The 14,010-nt window shown below is 53.3% G+C and overlaps 1 protein-coding gene across 1 annotated transcript; it reads right to left on the reverse strand.

Annotated features, from left to right (window-relative positions):
* Positions 1-6,206, reverse strand: SHISA2 (shisa family member 2). Its single transcript, XM_003482858.5, has 2 exons — positions 4,967-6,206; positions 1-2,127 (listed from the first exon to the last, which is right to left on the reverse strand). Exons 1-2 carry the CDS (start codon positions 5,295-5,297, stop codon positions 1,574-1,576), a joined length of 885 nt encoding a protein of 294 aa, XP_003482906.1. The 5' UTR covers positions 5,298-6,206; the 3' UTR covers positions 1-1,573.
* Positions 6,207-14,010: the final 7,804 nt, after the last annotated feature.

Below are 14,010 nucleotides of genomic sequence, written 5' to 3' on the forward strand. Positions count from 1 at the left end.
TTCATACCATAAAATATTTATTAATAAGTAAAATGACTTTCCCTTGCCTTTGGTTATTAAAACAAATTTGATGGGGTAGCTTTGTGGGTACCAATTGCCAACAATGGTTTGACATTATCCAGCCACGAGACAGATGGGTGACAGAATGTGTGCATTGATGTCCGATGACAGACAGATAACTACAGACACAGATATAAATATGGAAAAGACCACACCTGACAACTGCCTAATTACACAGCGTGGTTTTGGTGGCAATTGGAAACCTACTTGGACATACTTCAGCTTGTTTATTGTAAGTACACAGGACACAAAGAAATCCCCTCGAATTTCTTAATTCAGAGCACTGGTGATGACCACAGTGCTTGGTGAGGACGAAAAGAGAGGAAACCAAAAACGAACTTTGTGGGGAAGAAAGGCAATATCTCCTTGAAAAGCTTTTCTCAAGGTAACAGTCCCTCTTGCTCGAAAAATAAGCCATTTTGATAACAACAGTCCAAAAAGCCTAGGATTTGCAAAGTCAATCGTATTGGTGGTTTTAAATTTCATCCCAAGTCCCAGACTGTGGCTAAGGAGCTACACTAAATAGCTTTGTAAAGCAGGTCTTTGAATTTGCCCGGGGAAGCCAAGAAAATGCTTCATCTGATCTGGGCAGAAAAGCCGATGCTCCTGCATAAGGAGAGTCACGACCTGCATTCAGTTACTGTGTGGACAGCGAGGTCGGAGCACAAAGAGAATGAGATGCCAAGCCACACCACGTGGCCACACTAAAAGGACCCTGGGGAAGTAGCAGGTGATGAGAGTTTGCGATTTCAATATAAAAAGTCTAATTACGTCTTCTCAGACGCCCCTCTAGGTCAGAAATTCAAAATATACCACCAAGAGGGGGCACGCGGTTTCCCTACCGTGCCACCCAGCACACGCCACGGCTAAAATCCCAGAGGTCGGAAGCCTCATTTAAGTCACGATACGGATTTCGTCCGGTCGCTTTTTACAATGTAGAAAACCCCTGTGTGATAAGATCTCCTCGCAAGGTAAAAAAGCACCCAAGAGACCCCCCCCAAGCATAAAAATAGACTATACATATATCTGTTTACAATGCGATTAGGACGTGCCTGTGAAACGCTGAGATCAAGGACTGACCTCGGCCTCCGAGTCGGGGTCCTTTCATGGTGACCGTGCTCTTCCCCCCCAACACCAAGGATGCTGATTAGACACCGGCCCAGGGGAAAGGGAGGTTAGAGCTATTCCGTCCAGACTTCTACAAGGACAAACGAGAAGAAGCAATAATAGCAAAAGAGTAAACACCCTTCACCTCTCAGTTTACAAAATCCTCTTGCCAGCCATACCTCAAGGGCACTTCAGGGCTCACACCTGTCACACAGCCATGGGCAGCATCCTAAATCATCCGTGAAACCGCATCCAGAAGCGCGAATTGGGAGACAGGCGTTTTCACGCAGTCTGGGGGCCAAGGAGGCCCATCCAAAAAGGATGGGGTCCTATTCGGCGCTGAGACGCCTCCCCCGCCCACAGCTTCCGCCCTCCGGGGCGGCGCGGGCACCGGCCCCGCCTGGCGCTACACGGTCACAGCTGGGAACATCTTCTGCTCGCTGCTGGTGTGAGGGAAGGGGGCCTGGATCTGGCGGTAGCCCGTCTGCAGGCCGTCCAGGAAGGGCGGCACCGGGGTCAAGGGCACCGAGTCATGCTGCACCGTGTACCCCACGTAGGGGGCGTGCAGGTACTGGCCCTGGTGCGGCACGATCTGGGTGGCCTGCTGGCAGTTGAGCACCGAGAAGTTGGTGGGCATGTTGACGTAGACGTTGTTCAGGGGGCCCTCGGGCAGGCAGCAGTTGGTCTGCGACCTCGTGGGGGGCGCCCGGGCCCCCGAGTTGGCGCTGGAGCTGGAGCTGGTGGCCGTGCTGGACTGGCGGGAGGAGGAGCCGCGCGAGGTGCTGGCGCTGGGGATCATCGGGATGGTCTCCGTCAGCCGCGGCCCGCCCGGCGCCCGGCTCTGCGGGGGCTCCTGCTTGGGCCGCAGGCAGCGGCAGCAGCAGGCGGCCACCAGCGAGCCCACGATGATGAAGGCGACAAAGACGGAGCCGACGATGAGGAAGGGCACGTAGATGGGGACTGAGGGAGAGAAACAGAACCCGATGACTTCCCGGAAGGAGGCGGTGAAACCGGCCACGCCCGCACGCGCGCCGGGCGATGTATCACCCAGACCCCGGGAAGCCAGGCCGGGCCGGTGTGGGCGCTCATCAGCAGCCCCCCGGGCCCCACGGTCCTTCGGCATGTGCTCCCTCACGTGCTGGGGAAAGGCCAGCGGCTCGGCCCCCACAGCCACGGTGGGGACACCACCCGCGAAACACACGACCTGCCATCCATGGAGGCAAAGAGCCAGCTTGGCAGAGTGGGAGCCTGAGGGTTTCAGACCGGCCGAGAATTCCTGCAGTAACTGTACTGCCTACACCTCGGTCCGCTCTCAAAGGCAGGTGGAGAGTCTACACAGAAACGGGGTGAAAATATGTAAAAACCCCTCCCCCGCCCCAAGGCAGTTATTTACATTCCTTGCAAACTTCTTTTACTGGGTTTTTTTTTAAGTTCTTGTTTCATAGGCAAATAAATTAAAAAAAAAACAAAAAACTGAGGTCGGACCCTAGACACAGCCACTTCCAAAAAGAGTCTGTAGGACACGGACGTCAAAAACGGGAAAAGAAAAGAAAAAAGAAAAGCCCTCCACAGATGCTCTCCAAAGCTGAAGGCTGGTCCTTGGGAGGGGGGCCTGGCACCGGCGAAGCTGCCCAGCTCAGCATGAAACAAGGTACCAAGGAGGGCACTTGGAACATTAGTTCCAGGAAAAGAGCCTCCCCTGAGCCAAGGGGCCAGGCGAGACCAGGTGGCTGAGGGCACCCACTTCTCAAGTGAGGATTACTCTGGAAAACAGAACTGTAAAGATAGAAATGAAAACTACCAAAAATCGGTAACGAGCTCCTCGGTTCAACTGTTTTACTTAAAAAGACCTTCGGGGAGGAGCAGGCAGAGCAGGCACGACTGGGGACAGAGAACCAGCCGGGAGGGGTCTGCAGAACCCCGCCCTGTGTCACCAAGCCCCTCGGCCATCTGGGTTCTCTGGGCCACCTCCCTGACTATCTGACCAGATGCCACATGAGGGCAGGGCCCAGCCTCGCTCGCCAAGCCGCTCTCCCTGTAATCCCGCTCCTTCAGTAGGTCTGCAATCAGTGTTTGTAGAACATGGTCCCACATGGAGCTGGAGAGAAATGATGCCTTGTCAGGAAAACGTACTGGAGACGTCTGTGGGCAAAGGCTGACAGTGAAGGTGGCCTTCCCCTTCGATGCTGAGCAGAGTAAACAGCGTGCTCCTAAGAGTGCCCCCTGAGCGGGCGGCCCTGCCCTGGTTACACTGGCTCGTGGGGTAACCGCGGCGTGTGCCAGGCCGCAGGGCCGGGTGCTGTGGGCTCACTGTCTAAATTAAGAGGCCAGCCCCATAGGTCAACAAGAAGTGAACAAACAAGAGTGGGGGAAAAAAAATACCCCAAAGCAGTCCAAGTCCATATGAGGGGTTTGGGGGAGGAGTAACTTCCCTTTTCAGGAATTTAATTGGATTTTAATAGAGAAGACACACAGACTCGATAAAAAGGTGCTTCTGTGCGTCGTGGGCACTGCTTCATCAGCCACGGAGACCATCACGACTGCACAAGACAAGTGCAGAAATTTTAGGGAAAAAAGATTCAAAAGTAGAATTGAGAAGGTGCCCTCACATGTCACTGCATCCCGAGAGGTCGGTCTGACCGGTCACCCCCAACTCTGGGGAGACCATTGGCCGCCCAGCGTGGCCGCTGCAGAGTAAGCAGCCTGTCCTGGGCTCAGCCCCGGGTTTCTGCTGGGGCCACACACCCTGCCACGCTGGGCCTGCCTCTCGTTTTGAGACAGGACCACTTCAGGCATTACCCACCCTCCTCCTCTTCAGAGTCCGGGCGGCGGCGGCGGGCCAGGAGGAGTAGCTAATAAAGTGCTCGACCGCAAGGGGAAGGGCCCGGAAAGGAGCGGCCGCTCAACCACGCCCCAGCCGGCTCTGCCAACACCGACCGGCAGAGCCCGGCGCTGGCGGCTGGAGCCCTGGGCTCGGGGCGGAGAGGGTCCCCTCCTCCTCCTGACCAGCCGCGGAAACAGACGACACGCCCCCCTCTGACGATGCCACGTGCGCCCCTCCCCGACCCCGCACCCTCCCTCCCGCACACTCCGGGTGACTCTGGGAGAGGGGGGCTGAGGCTTGTGACAAGGGGTGGAAGTGGGACCTATCACACGCTTTCCCGCATGTGTTTATTTTTCCATCTCTAACTTGGGCAATTTCAAAAAAATTCAATTAAAAAAAAAATCAAGAGCCACAAAGCGCAGGGTTGGCACAGCTCTGATGTCACACCTACCGACTGTGACGTGGTAAGGAGACCCGAGCGAGGCCCGGGCCGTGGCGGGGAACCGCCTCTTAGGGTTCGAATCCCCCGGGCTAGAGTCTGACGGAGCGCATCCCGCCAAGCCCGGAGGAGCTGCCTTCCCTCTGAGAAGCCTTCGAGTGCCCCTGCAGCCCCCTCGCGGGGGGCGCCCCAAGACCTGAACCCTTCTTAGGAGGAAGCCCTGTGGAGACAGGAGACTTGGGAGGGGAGCACAGAGGCCCCCGGGAGGGAGGTACACGGGGCTCCCCCTGTGGCTCGCTCTGCCCTGGATGTGAGATTTTCTTCGGAAAATCCAGGCCGTGCCACCCTTAGCAGACAGATGGGGAAACTGAGGCCCAGGGCAGCGGGCTGGTGCCCCACTTTGCACAAATTAATAGCCAGGCCAGAAGGCAAGCACCGCCTCCCGATCCAAGACCCTTTTCTGCAACTTCAGGCTCCTTTCCCCTCTCCAGGCTCCCGGTCCTTCCTCCCCTTTCCGATCCGCCCGGCCCGCCTACCTGCGGAGCCGTCGGGGCCGTCTTTGTCCGCGCGGCCAGGCTCGCCGGCGCCCTGCTGGCGGTCGTTGTCGCAGCCGCCCTGGTCCAGGCGCGCCTCGGCGCTGGAGCAGCAGTAGCGCAACGCGCAGCTGCCGCAGCAGATGGTGGCGTCGCCGCCGTCGAAGCGTTCCGGGCACTGGAAGCCGATGCGCCAGACGCCCTGCGCGTCCAGCCAGCCGTGGCAGTACTCGCCGCTGGCCCGCGCCCCCGCCGCCAGCAGCGCGGCCAGCAGCAGCCGCAGGAACGAAGCGGCGTCCCGGGAGGAGGCGGCCGGGCGGCGTCCGCCCCACATGGCACCACCCTGGGCACCGGCGGCGCGTCTCCAGAGGGCGCAGCGGCGACTCCGGGCGGTCGCGGCCCGGAGCCCCGGTCTCCGCGGTGCTGAGGCCAGGACCTCTTCGCCGAGTGTCCCTTCCGCGGCGCCTTCCGCGCGGGCCACCGCCCCCGCCGCCAAGTCCGAGAGCTAAGCCATGCCCTCCTTCGGCCGGGTCCCAGCAGGGGCTGCCTTGAATTCCTGGGCACTCGCCAACAGAACTCTGAGGGAGCGAGTCAGAGGGCCCCCGGAGGCTGCGCCCGCGACGGGACCCTCCCCGTGCATCCCCGAGGGGACGCTCGCTGGAGCCGGACGACCGGTGGGCGCTGCAGCAGAGTTTAAGCCTCAGCGTCCCGCGCGCGAGTCGGGGCGCGTCTCCCCGCCTTTATTCCGCTCTCGGGAGGCGAGAAGGGGCCAGGAAGGGGGACAGCGGACGGAGGTCTCCGGGCAGCAAGTGCAGCGGCCGGCCGCGCTCAGCCTCCGGCGCTCGGAACTCGGTCCGCATGGCTCCGGCCGCGCCGCCCGGGCAGCCCCCCCGGGCGCAGCCCCCACGTTCCGCTCCGAGGGCCAGACGGTCGATCCTCCAGGCGCACGCAGGCGTCCAGGACGAGGACGGGGGGCCGGCGCGCCCTGCCGCAGTCCCGGGAGCCGACCGGGCTGGCGGCGGCCACGGCTGCTGCTGGGCGCGGGTCCAAGCGGGCGGCTCACCCGCTCCCCTCCACCGCTCTCCGACCGCCGCGCGCTGGGTCTGGCTCCCCCTCTCCCCGGCTGCTGCGCCCTCGGAGGTGCGCGCCGCTGGGCGCCTCCCACGGAAGTTTCAGCCCCCGGGGCTACGGAAGAAGCCTAGCGCTGCGGCCGCCCGCACCCCCGCGCGCCCGGCTCCGACTCGCCCGCCGCGCCGCTGCGCTGCGCTCTTAAGAGAGGCTGGCGTGCGCATGCGCGCTGGCGGCCGCCCCCTCCCCCGGACGCCCCCCCCGCGGGGGGGGCGCAAGCCCTTCGCCTTTGGACTTGGGCGGAGCAGAGCCCCGCGGCCGCGGGCGGTCAACGGTGGAGCTGATCGCTTGCGAGGCGGAACCGAACCTAGGCAGCCTGGGCCTCGCTAACACAGTAACAGCACTAACGGCAAAAAGGCCAAACCAGACTTGCTTGTGGACGGTCTTAGGCATTCGGGATTTGGTTGGATGCTCAACACTTTCCGAAGAAGGAGTGTAATTCCGCGCCACTTTAGAGACACGCAAGTTCCACTCAGCCTAACTGTCCCTCTCGACTCCCAGCAGAGAGGCCACGGCTGGTCCCTGGCCCCGCCGAGGAAGAACGCCTGGGGCTGCGGGTTGGGCTCAGGCCCCTACCAGGTGGAAGGATCGCGTTCCGCGAAGACTTGCCAAATTTGGCCGCCGTCTGGATGGTTGGTGTCGCTTCTCTTTCTATATTTGGGCAGAGCGATTTATTGGATTCAAGCGGAAAGGTGCCTCCGCTCAGCATTTGGCCCTGGCGGTGGAGACAACTGCAGCGAACGAGCAAACAAGGTTCCGACGGACCAGCGACGCGGCTTTGAGGAAGAGAAATTAATAGCTCCTGTCTGGCGGAAGCTGAAACCACAGGTGCTGATGCTATTAAAACAGCAGTGATTATTTTTAAAGGAGCTAGTGACCCTCCCGACACGGTCTGGAAGTCAGCGCCCTGAAATCTAGGCCCAGCCCTACCAGAAAAAGAATCTTGCTTTTTGTTGGCCCGGGTTTCTTCCCCTTTAAAGGGGAGCATGAGATGTGCTGGCCGCGGAGTTCCCTTGTAAGTCCACGGCCATGGAACACAAGGCGGTTTTACTCAGAGCCAAGACACTGCTGTTCAAACATCGTCGGACACTTGGGCGGGTGGGTCACCGCGGGGAGTCAGGCCTGGGGATCACTCTTCCTCTCGCCCCACAGAATCGAAGGAAAAAATAGCCATTCTTCAGGAAGCCTCTTTCCAAGTACTGAGCTTCATTTCATTGCACTTGGAGGGGGGTATTTTCAGCTACATAAAATTATGTATTTTTAAAAGCACCAGCCACCAACTTTTCTTAACCTAGTAAGTTAACATTTTAATATCAAATTATTCGTTCCACAAATACATGCTACTGGGTTACAGTGTACTCTGCCCTCTGTTGGCTACTGGGGATTCAGCAAGAAGCCAGACTTCCTGGCCATTTTCTTCCAGCAGAACCGAAAGGCTCTGGAGTAAAACAGAAATTGGACAGAGAAACAAAGAATTGAATAAGCGAAGCCAGTACAACGACCGTAAAGCTGTGATGGGTTGATGTCCAGGCTCAATTTAAGTGTATAACCTGGGAGAGGGAGGTCAGAAAAATCATCAGAGCACTTAGAAGAAGCAGAAGGGCGTTCTCGTCATGGCTCAGCGGTTAGCAAACCAGACTAGTATCTGTGAGGATGCGGGTTCGAGCCCTGGCCTTGCTCAGTGGGTTAAGGATCCAGTGTTGCTGTGAGCTGTGGGCAGGCTACAGATGTGGCTCAGATCTGGCGTTGCTGTGGCTGTGGCGTAGGCCGGCAGCTGTAACTCTGATTTGACCACTGACCTGGGAACCTCCATATGCCACGGGTGCGGCCCTAAAAAAAAAAAAAAAAGAAGCAGCAGCAGAAGGCAGACTCAGTTTTGCAGATATGAGTCTTTTTCTTAGAAGATACTGTCAGCCGACGTTGAGTTACTGGGGCTTCCTGTGTGCCTGGCACCGTCCTGACTTTGTCCTGCAGCGTCTGGCTTCATCCTGACAGCAACCCTATGCAGGAGGCAGGATCGCCCCCCACCTTTCTGGTGAGGGTAACTTCCTTACAGACAGCAAGTGGCCGTGTGCCTGGACCCCAGCGTCCCCGGTCTCCTCTACAGGAAGTCCAGGATGAACCGCAGACTCCATACCAATCACCGCATCCTTATCTTCCTCTAACCCCATAAAATGATGTGAGTGGGAAGTGTCCGTGTGTTTAGGGGGTACCCAGGCCGTACCTCCTCACGCTGTCCACATAGCCTCTGCTCCGTGACGCCCACGATTGGTCAGAGTTTGTGTATAAGAAAGCGGTGTTGCCCCCTTTCATACTGCACTTGGTTTAGTGACCTGGTAAGGCCACAGCTGAAGCACAGCAAGTTTAGAAATCGCTCACAGTTTCGTCCACAACCGGCGAACTTGGCAGTGCGCAGCTGGGAGCAAGTTCATCCTCTTGTTTACAGCTGTGTCCCTTGATTCCTTAGACGTTGAGGGGCCTGTTTCAAAGGGACTCAATAAGATGCTTCACTGTCCTCAATGGTCAGAGAGCCGGCTCCTCTCTCTTTGACTGGATCTTACTTTTTCTCGGTGTATCTAGTATGTGGTACTGAGGTTTTATAAAGTAAGTTGTCAGATGGTGAGCATCGCTGCGGAAAGTGCCACCGGGAGATTTTAAGGTGGTGATATTCCTTCAGTAAGAAATAAAGGAGTTCCCATTGTGGCACAGCAGAAACAAATCCGACTACTATCCATGAGGATGTGGGTTCGATCCCTGGCCGCGCTAAGGGGGTCAAGGATCCGGCAATGCCGTGAGCTGTGGTGTAGGGCACAGATACGGCTCAGATCTGGCGTTGCTCTGGCTGTGGTGTAGACCGGCAGCTGTAGCGCTGATTCGCCCCCCCCCCTCCCCCAGCCTGGGAACTTCCATATACCATGGGCGGGGACCTAAAAAGCAAAAAAAAAAAAAAAAAAGGAAGGAAGGAAAAATTCCTTTACCAACCTTAATAGCCATAAACAATTTTACTAGTCTCTTCTGAGAAACTGTAACTAGTAATCATGAGGTACAGGTAGTAGTAACAGTCATTTATCGTAGTCAAAACTAAACGTCAGGCAATCTGCCAGTCTATTTAAATTCCTATGCAGGAGCGGCCTTCTCACTATAAAAGAGTTGAGTTCTAGAGACATTAACTGCAGAAGGATATTTTCAGGTTCCTTTGCCTTTCCGTTTGTGCCTACATATATATGAAGAAAATGCCCCTGATTTAAACACTAACTTCGGACCTTTCTTCAAGAGTAGAAGTCACAGAACTAGAGGAACGATGCCTTAAAACCTCACTGGCTGGAGGTGATACAGATCATCTGGAGGTGATCATAGGCCATGTGGCTGGCAGTTCCAAAAGCTGCAGGATCTGCACTGTTCTGCTGTAAGTTTCAGCGCGAGCAGGAGGCTCTTACCATCTGCGCACCAGTCAGCAGTCTGTTTAGGAAGAATGGTTTTCGCTGGGTTCATTCATTTCTTTTCCTCCTCTTTTATAAACAGGAGTGCTATTGAAAATTCACATTTGGTTTACCAGAAGTTCTTTTAAGTTCAAGTGTTTGTGTTAACAAATGAGACCTCAAACCCAAACAAATATGTTAATTTACAATGCTTTTAATTTTGTCTTGTGGTCACTTAATCTCATCTGAAAATAAAAATGGTCATAAAATTGGGGGGAAAAAAATCTTCCCTGGTTAACGTTTCCCATTTCATCTTCCTGATTTTCCCCTTGTAATTAATATACTGACTTTCAGAAAAGTAATTTCCATATTTAAAATTCTTTTTCTTCTCATCTATTCTTATTTAAACATTTGACATGCTTCTCTTCCTCCTCCATCCTCACCCCAACCCCAGAGTTTTACCGAACCATTTTTATGTTGCTTTTGATGTTTAGTATTGGTATATTTTCTTTTGGACAATATGGCATTAAAAACCACGCAGGACTTCTTCCCATAAGAAGGGTGGCACAAACAACATCCATAGGACATCAAAGAGCCTGCAGCAAGTTTTTGCAAATCATATATTTGGGAAGGGTCTAGTATCCAGAATATATATACAATTCAACAACAAAAAGACCAACAACCCGATCAAAAAACAGCCAAGGACTTGAATAGACATTTCTCCAAAGATACATCGCAAGCGCATGAAAAGATACTCAACGGCATTAATCAAGAGGGAAATATAAATCAAAATCACAACACTTCGCACCTACTAGGTAGCAACAGGAACACTAATAAACAGAAAATAACGAGTGCTGGAGAGTATGTAGAGAAATCAGAACCCTTGCACATGGCTAATAGTTGGGCATAAAACCACTGTGCAAAACAGTTTGACAGTTCCTCAAAAGCTAGACATAGACGTGCCCTAAGACCCCCCGCAATTCCACCCCTAGGTGTATTTGCCCCATAGTTAAAAACCATTCATTGTGTACATGTGTGTACACACGTGTTCATAGCAGCACTATTCATAATAGCCACAAAGTATAAACAACGTCCACCCACTGAAGAACAGATAAAGAGAATGTGGACCAGCCATACAACTGGAATATTATTTGGCCATCAAAAGGAATGAAATACTGACACCTGCTGACACACAAATGACCCTGGAAAACACGAGTGAAGGAAAGAAGTCAGACACAAAAGCACACATTGTATGATTCCATTGATAAGAAATGTCCAAAATAAGCAAATCCATTGAGAGCAAAAGGTTAGCGGTTGCCTGGGCCTGGGGGGGAAGGGCAGAGGAGGAAGTGAGGGCTTAATGAGTACAGGCTTTCCTCTTGGGTTGAAAATGTTCTGGAACTAGTCACAGTGATAGGTGCACAGCACCGTGATGATATTAAACCATGTTAATGGTAAAATTTATCTTCCGTGTATTTTACTACAATAAAAAAGAACCTTAAAAAAAAAAAAAAAAAGACTACAGCTGTGAAACTGACCACCTGCCCATGATGCCACATGCAGGTTCTGAAGCAGGTTCACCAATCTCAAGGCTGGATTCTCCCAACAATGAAGAGCATCGAAAGGTTGTCAGTTTAAAAATTCTGTGACACAGTCGGATGCTTCTGAATATAATCCCAAGCCTCTAAGACGAAAGTAGCACATCCTGTTATGACTTCAATGAGATCCCCTCCAAATTCACGGGTTGAGGCGCTTACCCCGAGTGGGACAGCATTTGGAGGCAGGACCTTACAGAGATAAGACTACATGAGGTCATAAGGATGGGGCCCTAAACCCACAGGACTGGTGCCCTTAGGAGAAGAGGAAGAGATGGGGGGGCACCCACAGAAGAGTGAGTCCCGACTCTGTGGACCACGGAAGGATGACTTACAGGGACAGGAGAATGTGCTCAAAACAGTATGAAGAAACTAGATGACCATCTAGAACAATACTTACGGTAAATATGTGCTGATTCGAAGCGGTTGGCCAGTGGCTTTGGATACTGCGCAGATCCAGGCTCAGGTGCCCCCCAGACACCATGATCATGTCTCTGCTGATATAACGGGGATTAAGATTCCGTTTGTCTTTCCATCCAGACCACGACCCTTTGAAGGCAGAAGCAGACCTTACTCATCCTTGGCAGCCCACAGTATAGACCTGGAGTAGGCTCCGTTTCCCCCGACCATAAATGTTTATAAAGCATGTGCTACATGCCAGGCACAAAACTACTAAATCGCACATGGAAGGGTTAAATTCAAGGAACTGAAATCAACAGAAGTCGCTGAAATATGAAAGCCATTCTGAGTGCAGCAGTTAGGGTATTAATATCTGCTGACACGAGGGGCCCAGACCTTGGAGAGCAGGTTCAGAGGGAGGAAATTCCTTGCTGGAGCCCCCCATGGCCCTGCCCGGCAGACCCTTGAGGCTTCAAGTGAGAGCGGTTCCCAAGGAAGGAAAGTGCGAAGAGGAACAAGCCCTTCCTGGGTGTCACCAGGTGAAAGAAGTGTGCTGTCCACAGAATCAGAGGATGCTCACCTCCCAGCCTCTGGGAGCACTGGGGTGTTGAGGGCACTGCCAGGCCTCCGAGGCTCGGGTTATCGCTGACAGCAAGGGCTGGCCCAGGATGCTGCCTCCCCTGGGTACCAGAAAAGGGAGTCAGAAGCACAGGTCGCTCTTCTGGGATTCCCACAGCTGAGAGGAATTTCCGGGGGCGGGGGCTGCTCCCCAAAGAACAAAAGAGGGCGGAGTTAACACCTAATCGTCCGTCCTGCGAAAAGATGTTGTTTTACATAGGGTTCAAGTATAACTTCATATTTTTAATGGAAATAATTCAGAAGGCACTTTGGGGTCAGAGGTTCCCTGGGATTTCTCACGATTAAGCTCACTGTTTTTATAGGACCGGGTCATAGGGGGAAAAAATCCCATTCATCGTGGGTGTTTAGATTTGACAGAAATAGGAATTTCCTCCATCAAAGCTGCCTCGCCAGTCTCCAGGGAAAAGCATAACGAGAGAAAAGAACCATTGTGCTTCGCATCTGAGCAGAAGCTGAGTGATGGAATTCACAGCCCTCCTTGTTAACCCTGCTCAAATACTTTCACTTTCCTAAACCAAGCCCTCCCGTCTCACCGTGGCAACCTCTTTGGGGGGGGCACCTTTGGGGCTGGTCAGCGATGTTCTTTGGCTTTTGCAGGAGAAGTCAACCTCTTGGGAAACCACTGAATTAATCTTCCCACTTGTGTGAAAGTCCTGGGATGGCATCTGACACTGTGCCTCGAGATGTCTCCATTAAATAAGAAAAGGGAGGATATTCTGCATGGGATGGTATTCAAATGAGCAGGAAAAGCCTTGATGAGTTTCATGGCCCGCGAATGCTGCAGCCCAATTACATCGTAAGACTTGTTAGGCGCTTCAGACCATTTCGCAGCTTTGCAGCACTGGGGATGCTTGTTGCTGGCTATCGTTAAGTTCTCATATAATGTAACCGTTCTCTGGAGAGATTCCAACTTGCTAGCCTTCGTTACCTAATTAGAAGGGCTTTTTTTTTTTTTAAGTGTTTTTATGTTAGAAAATATGCTTGAATAGCTCCAAGACTGAAACTCAGTTAATAACGACCACTGACTATAGACCGTCTGGTATGTGCCGGGCATTGTGCTAAATTCTTTCACAGTCATTACAGTGTCTCTTCTCATAAGTGCGATATTAAGTAAGCTTAAAGGAGGGAAATGCATCCACTTTTCTAAAATTTCTGTGTTAGTTCAAAAGGCAGGTCCAGCCTTTGCCGAATGTCGTCCAATTCATTTTATTACGAGTACCGTTAGTATTGCTTTCCTTTATTTTCAATGAACTGGTTTCGAATGTTACACAAATGACATGAGATGTCTTAGAAAAAAACTAAGACACCAAATACTGACATTCTTAATTTCTATCGCCAATTTCCTTTTTGGTGCACGGCGGTTTGATTCTATAAGGTGTGCATAGTTTTAGCTCTTTTTTCTGGAAGTGGGTCGGTTTACTTGAGAGACAGAAGGCAGAAGAAAGTGGGAGAAAAAAATGGAAAGAGACAGAAAGGCCTCGGTCGTGAGGTATCCTGCCTGAGGAGAATGAGGGGACGGAGTTTGCTTGCAAATGACCTTCCACCACGGGAAGGCTGATTTTACAAAAGGGCCCTTAGTCTCCAGCACAGAGAAAGCACAGCAAGTGGAGCTGGATCCTAGCCAGTGCTTTTTAAAGCACATTCTCGGGCGTTCCCGTCGTGGTGCAGCGGAAACGAATCCAACGAGGAACCATGAGGTTGCAGGTTCGATCCCCGGCCTCACTCAGCGGGTTAAGGATCCGGTGTTGCTGTGAGTTGTGCTGTAGGATGCAGATGGCTTGGATCTGGTGTTGTGGCTGTGGTGTAGGCTGGCAGCTGTAGCTCCAATTAGACCCCTAGCCTGGGAACCTCTATATGCCACAGGTGA

The sequence above is a fragment of the Sus scrofa genome, chromosome 11 (assembly GCF_054392235.1).
Source record: "Sus scrofa isolate SSC_HxYL_T2T_F1_AM1 chromosome 11, Sscrofa_HxYL_maternal_Yorkshire_Landrace_v2.0, whole genome shotgun sequence".
Lineage (NCBI taxonomy): Eukaryota > Metazoa > Chordata > Mammalia > Artiodactyla > Suidae > Sus > Sus scrofa.